At 41.1% G+C, this 14,858-nt stretch overlaps 1 protein-coding gene across 2 annotated transcripts in view; it reads left to right on the top strand.

Moving 5' to 3' along the window:
• LOC132151904 (sushi, nidogen and EGF-like domain-containing protein 1) overlaps positions 1 to 14,858 on the top strand; it is a 49,558-nt gene that overhangs the window by 7,666 nt on the left and 27,034 nt on the right. Inside the window, exon 2 of one of the 2 annotated variants that reach the window (XM_059560424.1) lies at positions 7,685 to 8,165. In XM_059560424.1, the coding sequence (XP_059416407.1) occupies positions 7,956 to 8,165 (210 nt within the window). In that variant the 5' untranslated portion in view covers positions 7,685 to 7,955. Of the gene's footprint in view, positions 1 to 7,539; positions 8,166 to 14,858 lie in introns of those variants that run through there. The other variant, XM_059560426.1, reaches the window with a different exon arrangement.

Raw genomic sequence — 14,858 nt, 5'->3', positions numbered from 1 at the left:
TGATAGACCTGAAGTGAGGCCATGGCATGCAGGGCAGAAGCGACCTGGCCCACAGCTCTTTAAGCCTTGGCCTTAAGCGTGGATTAGAACTTACAGGCCTTGGGGGGCAGCTTGGGACCACCATACCAAGCGGAGGCACTCTGTGGACACAGTTGCATTACAACAGAACGTTCCACTGGGGGAATCCCAGCATACACCTTGGCCGCCCCGCCATCGAGGGCAGTGAAGGCGGAGGAAGTACCAGAACGGTTTCGGGCAGTTAAAGGTGCCTTCCATGAACTGGTTACTTCCTGGTGCACTTCCGGGAAGAAAGGAACCAGAGGGGGGTGCTGGCGATCCGCATGAGCAGCCACCAGGAACCAATCATCCAGCCTCGAGCGCTCGGGACAGGGTGGAGGATCAAGCCCGATGCTCTCGGGATCGGACTCAGACAATACTAGCACTCCCGAGTGAGGCAACGCAGCCGAATCCTCATCTCCAGAGGACTCAAGCCCGCCTTGTGATGCGGCGATCGACATACGGTCCTCTTCACGCGCCCTGAATGAGATGTCAGGAGCCTGAGAGGGTCCAGCAAACTCATCCGGAAACTCAACCGGCTGCGGCGTATGTGAGGGGGGTGTGGCCCGAGGAGGTTGGCTCCTCTGGCCACACATAGTAACCCTCAGATCACCCTGGCCACCAGCCGAAGTAGCCCTCTTACGAGAAGAAGAGCTAGAACGGGGTGTGGCAGAGGGGACTCTATACATTTTAAAGGGATAGTTCATTTTCAAATTAAATTTTGGTATGTTTTAGCTTACCTCAAGGACATCCAAGATGTAGGTTTCTCTGTTTCCTCAGTATTTCCCATTTTGATATTTTTAGGTCCAACCGTTCTTGTCTGTGACTCACATAATGGATGTCTATGGTCACCACCTCAAAGAGCATGCACAGAGGAGTCAAAATTAAACAATTCCCCATCGCAAGAACACATTGATGACCTAAGACAAGAAACGAGCGGATTGTGTAAGAAAACGAACAGTATTTATATCGTTTTTACCTCTTGTACACAACCACATCCAACTGATCTGAGTTCGCGAGTGCTTCCCGATGTGACGTGCGCGCGCGCTCTGGCTTTAGTCTGCGCAAGCGCGGAAAGCCCCGGAAGCGATCTCTCGCGCGTGTCCATCACTCATTTTTTACACTTACTGCCTATGGTTTACACAGATTTCGGAAGTATTACCTTTCACTGTGAAGATCTAAACATATTTAGACGTACAGGAAATTGCAATGGAAGACGATTTAAATATGTCCATATACAACGTTGAATTTTTTTCACAACCATATTTATTTGAAACAGAATACACAGACCAAGTACTCAGGAGCGATCCGCTGCAGCAGCACGTATTCAAGCCTCAGAGACAGAGATCTCTTCAAAATTGGTGGTGTTTTAGTAGCAAGTGTTGTTAGATGCCAACAGAAGTAGAGAGCATATGTTGTCACGAATGGAACAACTACAAGATGACGAGAGGACATTGACAGTATCACATCACACGCCTGCCTGACTGAAGATCCTGATTTTTCTCCGCTGTTGAGACGCAGCGTTTTGCACGTTGTGTTTAGTTTGCCACGTATAAACTGGAGGCGACGTCCAATGCCAGAGGGACCCAATGGCACGCTGTCAATAGAGTGAGTAATGTGTTGTATTTTTATTATAAACACAACGATTATAGGGTGCATTATAAACATTCATTTATTACAATTACTGCATTATATTTCAGACTGTGCAGATTGAAAGCGTAGCGTGTGGTAAACAATGAGTGATGTGCATGCGCGAGACATCACATCCGGGGCTTTCCGCGCTTGCACAGACTAAAGCCAGAGCACGCACGCATGTCATATCAGGAAGCACTCGCGAACTCAGATCAGTTGGACGTGGTTGTGTACAAAAGGTAAAAAATATATAAATACTGTTCGTTTTCTTACACAAACCGCTCGTTTCTTGTATTAGGTCATCAATGTGTACTTATGATGGGGAATTGTTTAATTTTGACTCCTCTTTGCATGCTCTTTGAGGTGGTGACCATAGACATCCATTATGTGAGTCACAGACAAGGACGGTTGGACCTAAAAATATCAAAATGGGAAATACTGAGGAAACAAAGAAACCTACATCTTGGATGTCCTTGAGGTAAGCTAAAACATACCAAAATTTAATTTGAAAGTGAACTATCCCTTTAAGGCAATCGAGTCTCGATCTCAACGCCGAGATGGTCATGTGCCCGCAATGAGAACATGAGCCATCCACGAACGCAGTCTCAGCATGCTGGAAGCCCAGACACGTGTCACAGCGATCGTGGCCGTCACGAGGAGCGATGTATCGATCGCACCCAGAAACACACGGGCGACATCTTTAAAAAGATGCAAATCGGCCCGTATCTCTTTTGTGAAAGAAATTTGCTCTTTCAGAGGTGTTGAAGCGCTCAGGGGAACGCGGGAGCTGTCTCAGGAAACCCAGACGAACCGCTTAATTGCGCTGTCACACCAACACCAGTGACTCTTGCTTGTAGCACTCCGGTGAAAGCAGCAAGCGATGTGCTCGGCTCCAAAGCGAAAGCTTGAATGCGAGTTGCTCACGCTGCTCCTTATATACCCGCTCTGCGGGGCAGAGCTCGCGATGCAAATCCCACAGACCAAGGTTCTTTGTGTACCATTGGCTCGTTTTGTACCACTGGGAGGTGATTGGGCTCTCGGGCGAGATCCCATTCGTAACGTCGAACGTGACCGACTGAAAGGGAACAGTCTTGCAGCGTTGTCTTCTGTTGTGGGGGCGTATTCAAGCCGCTAGCTTCAGTGAAACATTATAATCTGAATTGCGCTGGGGCGTGGTCGCATTAGAAGATAATGAAGGGAGACGTGAAAAACAGACATCGCGTTTTTTCATATGGATTACTTTATCACAGAATATTTGTTTTCACCAGCATGTGTTGGCAGTAATAATGACGCGTGTCTAAATGAAGATCAGCACAGACAAAGGCTGCAGACAGCACACCTTGTTTGTTATCTTTATTTTATAAATGCACAAAGTTTTGTTGTTATTATGTCTGTATACAAAAAAGTAGACCCTTTACAGATTCGATTGATGTATTGCTCTTATCTGTATGATCAAAACTGAAAGTGTAATTTAAGTTCTTTTCGGGGTTATCAGGAGAAAATGCCTCATAACGCGTATATGCGTTAATCGACTTCAGAGGACTTCAAGCAACTTTGGCTATGAGCTTCTCCACCCTTCCTCCAGACTCTAGGACCTTGGTTTCCAAATGAAATACAAAATTTGCTATCATCTGAAAAAAGGACTTTGGACCAATGGCAACAGTCCAGTTCTTCTTCTCCTTAGCCCAGGTAAGATGCCTCTGACATTGTCTGTTGTACAAGAGTGGCTTAACAAGAGGAATTGTAGGAACTGTAGTCAAATTTCTTGAGACATCTGTGTGTGGTGGCTCATGATGCCTTGACCCCAGCCTCAGTGCATTCCCTGTGAGGTTCTCTAAAATTCTTGAATCCAGTTTGCTTGACAATCCTTATAAGGCTGCGGTTCTCTCGATTGGTTGTGCATCTTTTTCTTCCACACTTTTTCGTTCCACTTAACTTTCTGTTAACATGCTTGGATACAGCATTCTGTGAACAGCCAGCTTATTGGCAATGCATTTTTGTGACTTACACTCCTTGTGAAGGGTGTCATTGTTTGTCAGAGACCATTTTGAAGACTCAGGAAATCTTTGCAGGTGTTTTGAGTTGATTAGCTGATTGGCATGTCATCATATTCTAATTTGTTGCGATAGTGATTTGGTGGGTTTTTGTTAAATGTAAGCCAAATCATCACAATTAAAAGGACCAAAGACTTAAACTACTTCAGTCTTTGGCCATTGAATTTATTCAATACATGAGTTTCACAATTTGAGTTGAATTACTGAAACAAATGAACTTTTCCACGGCATTCTAATTTATTGAGTTGCACCTGTTTATGAAGCAGATGCTGAGATTGGGGCTCTAAAACACGTAATGACTTGGAAATGCAGCCCATGGTGACCAACTGAAAGCTTTTTGTTCCAAAACATGCTTGTAGTTTCTCAAAGGCCTGTGAAACAGGGCCTGTGCTGCATGAATGGACTTATGCATAGTGAGAAGTAACAGACATATACTTACTGTAACACACACACTTTAGATTTAAAAACATACAAAATCACTGGTCTCAGGGAGAACTGTTGGACTGCATTTGCACAAATACTTTTAAGTAATCCTGATCCATGCCATAAAAACCCAATAACAACAAACAAAGAGATTACTGTTTCACCAAATACTTCTCAATTGCCAAATTGTTTTAAGGATTTGGGCAGCAAACTGTTGAAACAGACCATAAGTCTATCCCTGTTCATCTTAGAGCATTAAGCACAATCTCAATTCTGCATCTCACACAATTTTACACATCTATACCTGAAATATTTCACCCTAGGTCCCCTAAACCAGCAGTTCTCAATCCCAATACCCCTGCTCTGAATAACACACCTGATTCAGATAATCAGCTCGTTAGAAGTGAGCTCCGTTCATGAACTTTGTTCTGATTGACATGGTCCCTACACAGTGTCCATTGCTCCCTACTCCCTGAGCAGGGGAAATCTGTGGAAGTCTACTTCACTACGGAACATTCATTCACGTATTTGCACTGCACCACAGCCTGCAGCATCTTCCCACACAGAAGAAACTTACTAGAGAAGAGTGAAGTGTGACATAAAATACTTCTGTAAATAAACAGAATTTAAATTCACATCTCGCACACTTTAATTCCCTTTGAATGGAACATATACATTTGCTTCGAACTGGAATCATGTCGGATTATCCTGTGATGTCCACTTTGCAGGGCACTTACAGTCGAATAGAACAAACGTTTGAAGCAAAATATACAAAATGTGCAGAGCGGGGGTATGCGAGGATTGGAATTGAGAACCTCTGCCCTAAACTGTTGAGCAAACCACACAATTATTTTCTTTTTTCTTTTTTATAACTTGCTAATCTGTAACTGACATGATTGCTATGATCATTATTTAATCACACATCCATTAAGAGAATAAGATCATCTTGTTTCAGTTAGTACCAATAAGCTAAATTACCGCTAGAGTGAATCAAGACAGAAAATGAGTCATATACAGGTCCTTCTCAAAAAATTAGCATATTGTGATAAAGTTCATTATTTTCCATAATGTAATGATAAAAATTAAACTTTCATATATTTTAGATTCATTGCACACCAACTGAAATATTTCAGGTCTTTTATTGTTTTAATACTGATGATTTTGGCATACAGCTCATGAAAACCCAAAATTCCTATCTCAAAAAATTAGCATATCATGAAAAGGTTCTCTAAACAAGCTATTAACCTAATCATCTGAATCAACTAATTAACTCTAAACACCTGCAAAAGATTCCTGAGGCTTTTAAAAACTCCCAGCCTGGTTCATTACTCAAAACCGCAATCATGGGTAAGACTGCTGCCATCATTGACACCCTCAAGCGAGAGGGTAAGACACAGAAAGAAATTTCTGAACGAACAGGCTGTTCCCAGAGTGCTGTATCAAGGCACCTCATTGGGAAGTCTGTGGGAAGGAAAAAGTGTGGCAAAAAAACGCTGCACAACGAGAAGAGGTGACCGGACCCTGAGGAAGATTGTGGAGAAGGACCGATTCCAGACCTTGGGGGACCTGTGGAAGCAGTGGACTGAGTCTGGAGTAGAAACATCCAGAGCCACCGTGCACAGGCGTGTGCAGGAAATGGGCTACAGGTGCCGCATTCCCCAGGTCAAGCCACTTTTGAACCAGAAACAGCGGCAGAAGCGCCTGACCTGGGCTACAGAGAAGCAGCACTGGACTTTTGGACAAATTTTGCATGTCATTCGGAAATCAAGGTGCCAGAGTCTGGAGGAAGACTGGGGAGAAGGAAATGCCAAAATACCTGAAGTCCAGTGTCAAGTACCTACAGTCAGTGATGGTCTGGGGTGCCATGTCAGCTGCTGGTGTTGGTCCACTGTGTTTTATCAAGCGCAGGGTCAATGCAGCTAGTTATCAGGAGATTTTGGAGCACTTCAGCACTTCCATCTGCTGAAAAGCTTTATGGAGACGAAGATTTCGTTTTTCAGCACGACCTGGCACCTGCTCACAGTGCCAAAACCACTGGTAAATGGTTTACTGACCATGGTATTACTGTGCTCAATTGGCCTGCCAACTCTCCTGACCTGAACCCCATAGAGAATCTGTGGGATATTGTGAAGAAAAAAAGTTGAGAGACGCAAGACCCAACACTGGATGAGCTTAAGGCCGTTATCGAAGCATCCTGGGCCTACATAACACCTCAGGCTGATTGCCTCCATGCCACGCCGCATTGAAGCAGTCATTTCTGCAAAAGGATTCCTGACCAAGTATTGAGTGCATAACTGAACATAATTATTTGAAGGTTGACTTTTTTTGTATTAAAAACACTTTTCTTTTATTGGTCGGATGAAATATGCTAATTTTTTGAGACAGGCATTTTGGGTTTTCATGAGCTGTATGCCAAAATCATCAATATTAAAACAATAAAAGACCTGAAATATTTCAGTTGGTGTGAAATGAATCTAAAATATATGAAAGTTTAATTTTTATCATTACATTATGGAAAATAATGAACTTTATCACAATATGCTAATTTTTTGAGAAGGACCTGTATCTTATCTACAAATGTTGTTTCATATTAATGTTTCCATATGGTGTTTCTCTTATTATGGGTGTTAAAACAATTTCTAATTCATAATCACTATTGTGTTACAGGTTATTCCATGTAATAACTATTAAAAAACTAGTCATTTTTATGCGTCAATAAAGCCATACAAACAAAAAATTACAATGAGATAGATTTTTGTGGTCTAAAAAATTGCTGTCAGTTGGCTTTGGTGTATTTTGGATAATTGCTGTAGTTTATGATGATGTGTGCAAATAAGCTATAACTACCTATAAAATAATCTTCTGTGATGTCCTCCCTCCCAGATTTGATTCCCACCACTAATGACCCCCTGATTAAAAAGAATTTCATTTTATTTTAGAGAAGCTGTTTCAGGCACATTTGAAATCTTGCCTTGTATGATTAATTTAGGGGAAAATTTATTTTCAGAGAGTAAGAAATCTTTCAGTAAATCTCTAGTCCAAACCAAAGGGCTTTTGTACATTTTCCCCCTTTTGGACAGACATCTTGTGTACAATATACAAAGAATGCACTATGCATCATATGAAATCCCAACTCTTACACTGCCATGTGGTAGTGTGTACCACACTGAGACATGTTCCTGTGGGGAAGGGTATTTCTCAGCAAAAGTTAAAAGCAGAGGAGAGTGCCCTGTCAGAGTTTCTTTAAAGCAGCCCTTTAATTACCATAGCTCCACCCAGTGCTTATCCAGTTACCGGTCTCTTCTCAGCTATTGGAAGAGAGTTCCTAATCATGCAAGGTAGTGAATCCCTGGGGTGGGGGGCTGGGTCTGAAAGAACTCCTTTGGCAGGCAGAATAGAGGTTTTATTGAGGATATTTCTAAACTAACCACGAGGGACCAAGTCACTGGATTGTAAAAAAAAAAAAAAAAAAATCTCTCTGCTCCCTCTCTTTCTGTCTCTCACTCTGTTCATTTCAGTGAGCGGCACGGAGCACAGCAACTCTTGAGCAGCACACAGAATGCAAGGAATCTACCCTCTTGTTATAGACCTACAGCTCAAGTACCAGGGCTGAGAAAAGATCTGAGAAGGGAAGGGTGGAATTAGAAACCAAAAAAGGAAACTTTACAGAAACAAGGAGAAGAAAGACAAGGAGGATCATTAGTTGAGAATTTAACACCGGGGTTTAAAGTTGTCTCTGAGTGTCCTGGATCTTAGTCCTCTCCTCTCCATCCCTGTGCAGACAAGGTCATGGGGAGGCTGAGGAGACTGGTGCTCTCCATGTGCATGCTTCTCATTTTGCTTCATGGCGTGGAGCCGGCTGTACCCCTGCAGGAGTTCTACCCATTTGGCCTGGATGAGGGTGACTCCCAAACCATCGAGCAAGATGATGGGGGTTCAGGACTGGTAGCGATCTCTGTGGCTTTCCCTTTCTTTGGAGAACGGCACACTGGACTCTATGTGAGTACAGACTGTATGTTTGAAACTGTGTGAGTCTTGTGCAGGAGAGTCAGGTATTTCATTCAGTAGCTTGATTGGTTTGTGTATGTGTCTTTGAGGGAAACAGAGCCATGTCTTACAGCTTGAGACTGGATAATGAACCTCCACACCACAGTTTTAACATGGCACATATGGCCACACCGTGACTGAACTACTGGAAGTTTTTTAGTGAAGAGATGCCAGCCTATATTGCTGCTGCAACACATCTGCTTAAACTGTGGCTTGAGGGAGTGAGGGTGAGAAATTAAATGAGAAGGATGACTGTCATGAGGAGAACCCGTGATAGAAAACGATTCTGGCGAGTGCTCTGACAGGTCTCGGTGTTTTGATCATAGCTGCATCCTGCTTTTGGTTGGGCGAGTAGGGCTTTGATCTGTGTCTTGTACACTTCTCAACCTCAGTGCAGAGGAAGTTTCTTCCTCGTAAATTGACACCATCTGTTTTGATGCAGCATCCCAGTCATATTGCCTCCCAAAATAAGCTGTTCCACCCAAAGCACCCATCTTTACTACCAACTTTCCATCCCCAACACCCTGCCCAGCCTGGCTGAGGTACCATGGCAACAGAGGCTAGGTTTCCAAACTGGGCTACAAGCGAAAGGATGAATGAGATCACAATCCCAATCCAGCAGACGACTGACAGAGCAGACATGCCACACAACCAGTCTCTCTCTCAGCCACTACATGTAATTTAAACAACTGTGCTGTCACAAATTTGAGGTGCAGTATTGTGTTTCCTATTCTAAAGTCATGAAGTCACTTAGAGGTTCTGGCAAATGCAGCTTGCTTTAATAGTACATGCGTGTCTACAGAACTTGTGATGCATCTGCTCATTACCCTCAGTGGTATCTCATATCTCAGAGCACAATGTAAATATCAATGTGAATTGTAGACAAGATAAGACCTGCTGTGGATAGCAGTGAAGATTTAAAATTAGATTAGCTCAATGTGACAGAGCAGAAGATAACTGAAGGTACAGTTCTGGGTGGTAACTACAGAAAGGGTGCACTGAGTACAAACTGGGAGGTAACTGCAGGTCGATGAGAGTAATATTTTGCAAGTCACTGGTGCACTGAGGCACGCGACAGCATTTAAACTGCAGTCATAATTTCTGTATTGTACTCAAGCTGCTTGAACCAAAATCAATTTACTGTTCAGCTTTATTGCAAGCTATAGCCATATGTTGATCTCTTCAACAAGGGAGCTGCTTTTGAACAGGTGAGATTTTGGAGAGTACACAATGGCAGATCCTGATGGATAATTTATTCTGGGAGGGCATTCCGAGCCTTCAGGCCTTCAATTTGAGGTGGTTCTTGAGAGTTGTCTCAGGTTATTACTGTAAGAGCTTCCCTAAAAGGAAAAGAAGGATCAGTACCGCCTGCTATTGCATGTTTAACTTTCTGACCCAGGCATCTTTCTCACTTTCTATAATTCACTCCCTCTTCACAATAATTTTAATACCATTTATAATATTATAATTAACTAAAAAATACTCAGCTCTGCCTCAGTTTCAAGCATGACTGTCACGCATGGTAATTTTTATTGTGAAAACATGGATTTGTTGACTTGACAACTATATCCCCATAACTAAAGTGGCATAGGCAGAATTTAATTTTTGGGTGGGCCTGGGCAAAAAAGAGTGTAATCCAAAAAATCTGAAAAAAAACAGATGGGGTCCAGTGGTGTAGTGCAAATCCAAGGCCCCCAACCACGAACTCAAGGGTCAAATAAAAATAAGTTATTACGTCAATGACTGATTTGTTCAATCGGATTCATTCAGTTAAGAAACACCTCCTCAGTGTGTTTCTCAAAGACTAATTACAGTGCTGTTACTGCTGTAGCTTAGTTTTCAACTTTTTTCGTTGGTGAAATAGAGCTTAAACATGCAATATGGTGCCTAAAATGCACTTATATTAACTTCTTGTTTATTAAACTTTTATAAAAATAAAAATCACATTTGTTATTCTAATATCTGGAGAACAACTGCACTATGATGTTATATTAGATTAACTATATTAAATGAAATAAACCGATCAGTGGCGGCTCCTGGGTTTTAAAATAGAGGAGGCACACTAACATTAATTGTATTGGTCTGGGGATCCCTGCTGATTGTTATTATTGTTATTATGACATTATTATTATTATTTGCTTAACCACTTTAAAATGGCTTTTTGGTGGCTTTTAGTCAGAAAATGTAAAGAAAATATATTCAATATCGCTACTCATTATAAATACTTGGTAAATTATCAGCCCAGCCACTCCGGGAGACGTTCAAACAAATTGCACGTAATTTACGTCTCTATGATGGTTGGTTGATATACCAGAAGGGAGGTTAGCCTCCTCTATGATGTTCCTTTTCGCAACACTCCTTAGCGCTGAAAGTGAACACTCAATGCTGATTGGTTCCCCTGGCCTCCCCCTCCCCTTCTCTTTCACTTAGCAGTTGTAATTACATCAGCAGATTCGGCACATTCGTGATAGAAAAGCGGAGCTTTAATGTAATGGTATTACAACTGTGAAATTACAAACAAAAATATATACATTCTGAGACATGAACTGAAAAGAATAGTGAATTTTATTTTTAATAAAATTTTATAAAATTTTAGTGAATTTTGATTAACATTAAATCGTCCTCATTTTCACCTCAAAATTTGGGGGAAGCTGTGCCTCCCCCGCGACGAGCCGCCACTGAAACCCACTAATGCTGCGTTCAAGTCCTCCTGGGAAGTTTGTACTTACGAGTTGACAAGTCGTAATTACGACGTCGGGTGCATTCAAGTCAGTTTAGGCAACACAAGATGGCGGTGTACCTTCTTTTAATAAATAACAAGAAAATACAACAGGGTTTGTTAACTCTCCTTATAGAAAATGGGTGTGGTTTGCGTTTTTATCATTTTTAAATAATTTATGAAGCCACTTTAATCTGTATCGCATAAAACTTATTAATTGTTATATTGCAATCCTGTCTATCAATTTCAACTAAAAAATTAGTCAACAACGGACGTTGTATCCATCGATCCATTGATTCTGTCACGTTTCTCATTGACACGCCCCCAACTCGGAGCTTAAAAAAAATTCAGAGTTTCCCAGTCGAATTTGTGATGGCGTTCATGTGCATTCAACTCGGAAATATGATGTATCCGACATGAAATGAATGCACCATGAATCACAGTGAAAGCGGGAAAATCTAAACGTGCACCCGCACTAGTCTAATCTAATGTACAAGACTAGAATATGCGTACACTATGGGTGTGTGTAAGACGTTATTAAACAAGCTAGGTAAATGCATAAATTGTATAAAACAAGAGTAAATGTTATAAACGCTAACGTAGCAGACTACATCTGTGAAAAAAGTACATTGGTACACAATAATATTTTTTAGACACGATTTATTAATGACTCAACATCATCTATATTAAAGAGAAAATAATCACTTCATCCGATGTTTAATGTGAATAAAGTAAGATTGACTAGTTCCACAACTACTGAAACATGTTGTTTTCTCGCACCGAACTGTGTGTGTGTCGGTGGTGAGGTGAGGTTAAAGGGGAGCAGGCAGTGGACCAAAGCACTTGTGAGGCAAAGCAGGGTCAACTCAAAATGTTTAAAACTTTTTTGTTTTGCTCCATTTGCATTTGTATTGTTTTACTACTTACACAATTAGTTTAACTATATATCATTATATTATTTACAATACACACATTTTAATTGTATTTTAGGGGGGGACCACCCTCAGACCCCCCGCGATTTCCGCTTATGGGTGAACCTCTTAATCTCAGTCATTTCACTAGAAAGTGAAAGTTAAAACTGACGGCGCTCTCAGCATCTGACGCTGCATTAACGGTGACGATGAGAGACGAATCTCCTGGTGCGCTCCAAACAGTAAATATCACCCTCCGAAGGGCACTTCGTAGTGAAAACAATCATGGACGCAATACTGAAGGGTCATCCAACCCAAAGTTCTCAAAACTGGCCACTTCAAAGGGCCCTTTGGAATGAAGGATTTCGAAGGGTACAACTGATGGACACTTTGGACTCCCATGATCCTTTGCGCAGATTCTTTGCATGATGATGGTGCCTCTGTGTGGGCACGTGATGATGTCGCAGAAGGGCACTTCAAGAAACAGTTGTTTGGTCCCCTACACCCTTCAACCCTTCGAAGGTCTCACTTCAGAAGGTAAATCCTTTAAAGCGATTAGGGCATAGGGATGGACCCTTCCAAATGGAACGCAGGGTCCTTCATATGCTGATAATGGTATATAGCTAAATGTTTTAATTTACTCCCTTAATATTTCTCTTGTGGCCCCAACATAGGCTAGTGGGAAAACTAAATAAATACATTTCAATACAAGTCGGTGCTTGAAATAAAGCTTTTTCTTTGATGATTGCAGTGTTAATTTTAATTATAGAACTATAGACCTAGAATTCATTGTAATAAACCTGTTTTAACCTTTTTAAAAACATTTTCAATGAGGAGTAAGCTAGCCTAATCTTTATTGTCCTTGCAGCTAGTCAGTTTTGCGGTGATGCACTATGAAATTATTGCAAGGCAAATTAATTGTAATATATATTTAATAATAAAAGAAACTTTATAATATTAATAGACCTAATAATCAGTGGATGTAACAGGCCTACATTAACTGAAAATGCCAAATTAGATTAACTAAAGTGTATACAATTATTTTTTTCAGAAATGTCATGTTTGTGATTTTTTTTATCTTTTGTTAATTTGTTAATTAAATTAATAGGCCTACAAATTAGGAAACAGGTGCAGTTAATCGCCAGCGTCAGTCACAAAATTGATAATGCTTATAAAAAAAATTTGGACAACTGGCAACAGCTGGTTTTAAATATTTTAGACACCACACACCAAATGACTTTGAACACTGACTGAAAACACTGACTGAGCTCAAATGACATTCATAATCAGTCTGACAGTAGTGTTTCCTGGCTTTACGGAATGAACCGGTGCACGCGTTGAACTGAAAGTCTTACCGTTTCTCGTGGATTGATGGATGGACTTTCTTCCTCATCAGTGTGAGTTGTTAAGTCTTTTTGTTTTGTTTTTTTGTTTTTTTTTACAGAATTATGCATTGCCACTGTTTTTCTAACATTTACATGCGTGACATGTCCTTAACAGCCTGGAAAACAATTGGCTAACACTGCTGTCAATCAAACTCTTCAAGAATTATGCAAAAACACATTTTATTTATTTTATATATTTTAGTTATTACAAATGCAAAAAAAATGTTTGAAATTATTTTGAATAAAATTGGTGTAAGTTGTGATGGGGAACAGAACACCAAACTGGGACCTCAAGTTAAGAAACCTCCCAACAAGTTGTTTGTATGTGAAGCTATAAAAACTGTTTTTAATTGTTTTAGGCATAGAATTGTTCATCCAACAGTTGAATAAAAACCAGTATAGGGAAAATGATGGGGACAGAAAGATTTGAGGTTGCACGGCACACTGAGAGCACATCTGCTAAAGCTCATCCTGAGCAATTCAACACTTCATGTTTGCGCAACTATAGAAAGGGAATCTTTAACCTTGAGGGATTTTTCTCTTTATCTCTTTCTCTCTCTATCCTCTTTACTCCTCTCCTCCTCCTCCTTTCCACTTAAGTAGCCCAAATATTAGCTAAGTGTGCGAGGACATATGTGTGATTTTGTTAGGAGCTTGCTAGCTTATCATATTATGCTTTATGTCAAGATAAGTCATATGTTTTGCTAAGCTCTGAGCTAATATTTGGACTTAATTCAATAGGGCAGCCACTGAAATTAATTTTCATGGGCTTAAGTTGTTTTTCCAAGAATTGTGAAAATCCTTGTATATTATTATTAAGACATGAATGAGTGCAGTGCCATAACGAGGGTCATAGTTTGGCACTCTGTGGAATGCCAATAACGATAACAAAACCCACCAAAACTGGACAAGGGCATGGAGCTAGAGGAGCAAAGGTCAAACATACAAACACATCCAAAAAATTAGATAGTTTTCTTCTAGAAAGACAAAAACGTTCAGGTGGAGAAAATTTTTTTTTTCTTTACCTTGACATGTTTCGACTGCAACCTGCAGTCTTCCTCAGAAGCGTCATCTGACAGCTGTGACGTGTCGTTTATCAGCTGTTATTTTCTGGGTGTGGCCAACCCGGCGGACCTGACAGTTCCGCCGGGCTGGCCACGCCCTGCCCCCCCGTCGCTCGATGGTCTCTGGAGGATGGTGTTCCATGTGTGTTCGTATATAGGGATTCGCCATGGGGGACCCACTATCAGCCATAATGAGCAGTTTTTTCATGGAGGACTTGGAAACCACAGCCATAGCCACAGCACCATCGCATTGCAGACCAACCCTCTGGAAACATTATGTAGACGACATACTGGAAAAAATAAAAAACGGACATACACAGGAACTCACTGACCACCTAAACAGTATTGACCCCACCGGAAACATAAAATTCACACATGAGGAAGAATGCAACAGAACCATAGCTTTTTTAGATTTAAAGATCCACCACAGAGATGATGACAGTATCAAAATAACAGTCTACAGGAAACCAACACACACTGACCAATATCTACTCTGGACATCTGAACATCCCACGGCGCATAAATTATCAGTAGTGAGAACACTACAACTTTATGAATGGACTAGT

This window comes from Carassius carassius, chromosome 10, assembly GCF_963082965.1.
Source record: "Carassius carassius chromosome 10, fCarCar2.1, whole genome shotgun sequence".
Taxonomy (NCBI): Eukaryota; Metazoa; Chordata; class Actinopteri; order Cypriniformes; family Cyprinidae; genus Carassius; species Carassius carassius.
Note: the sequence above shows the minus strand (reverse complement) of the source record. Positions and strands in the feature narration are given on the sequence as shown.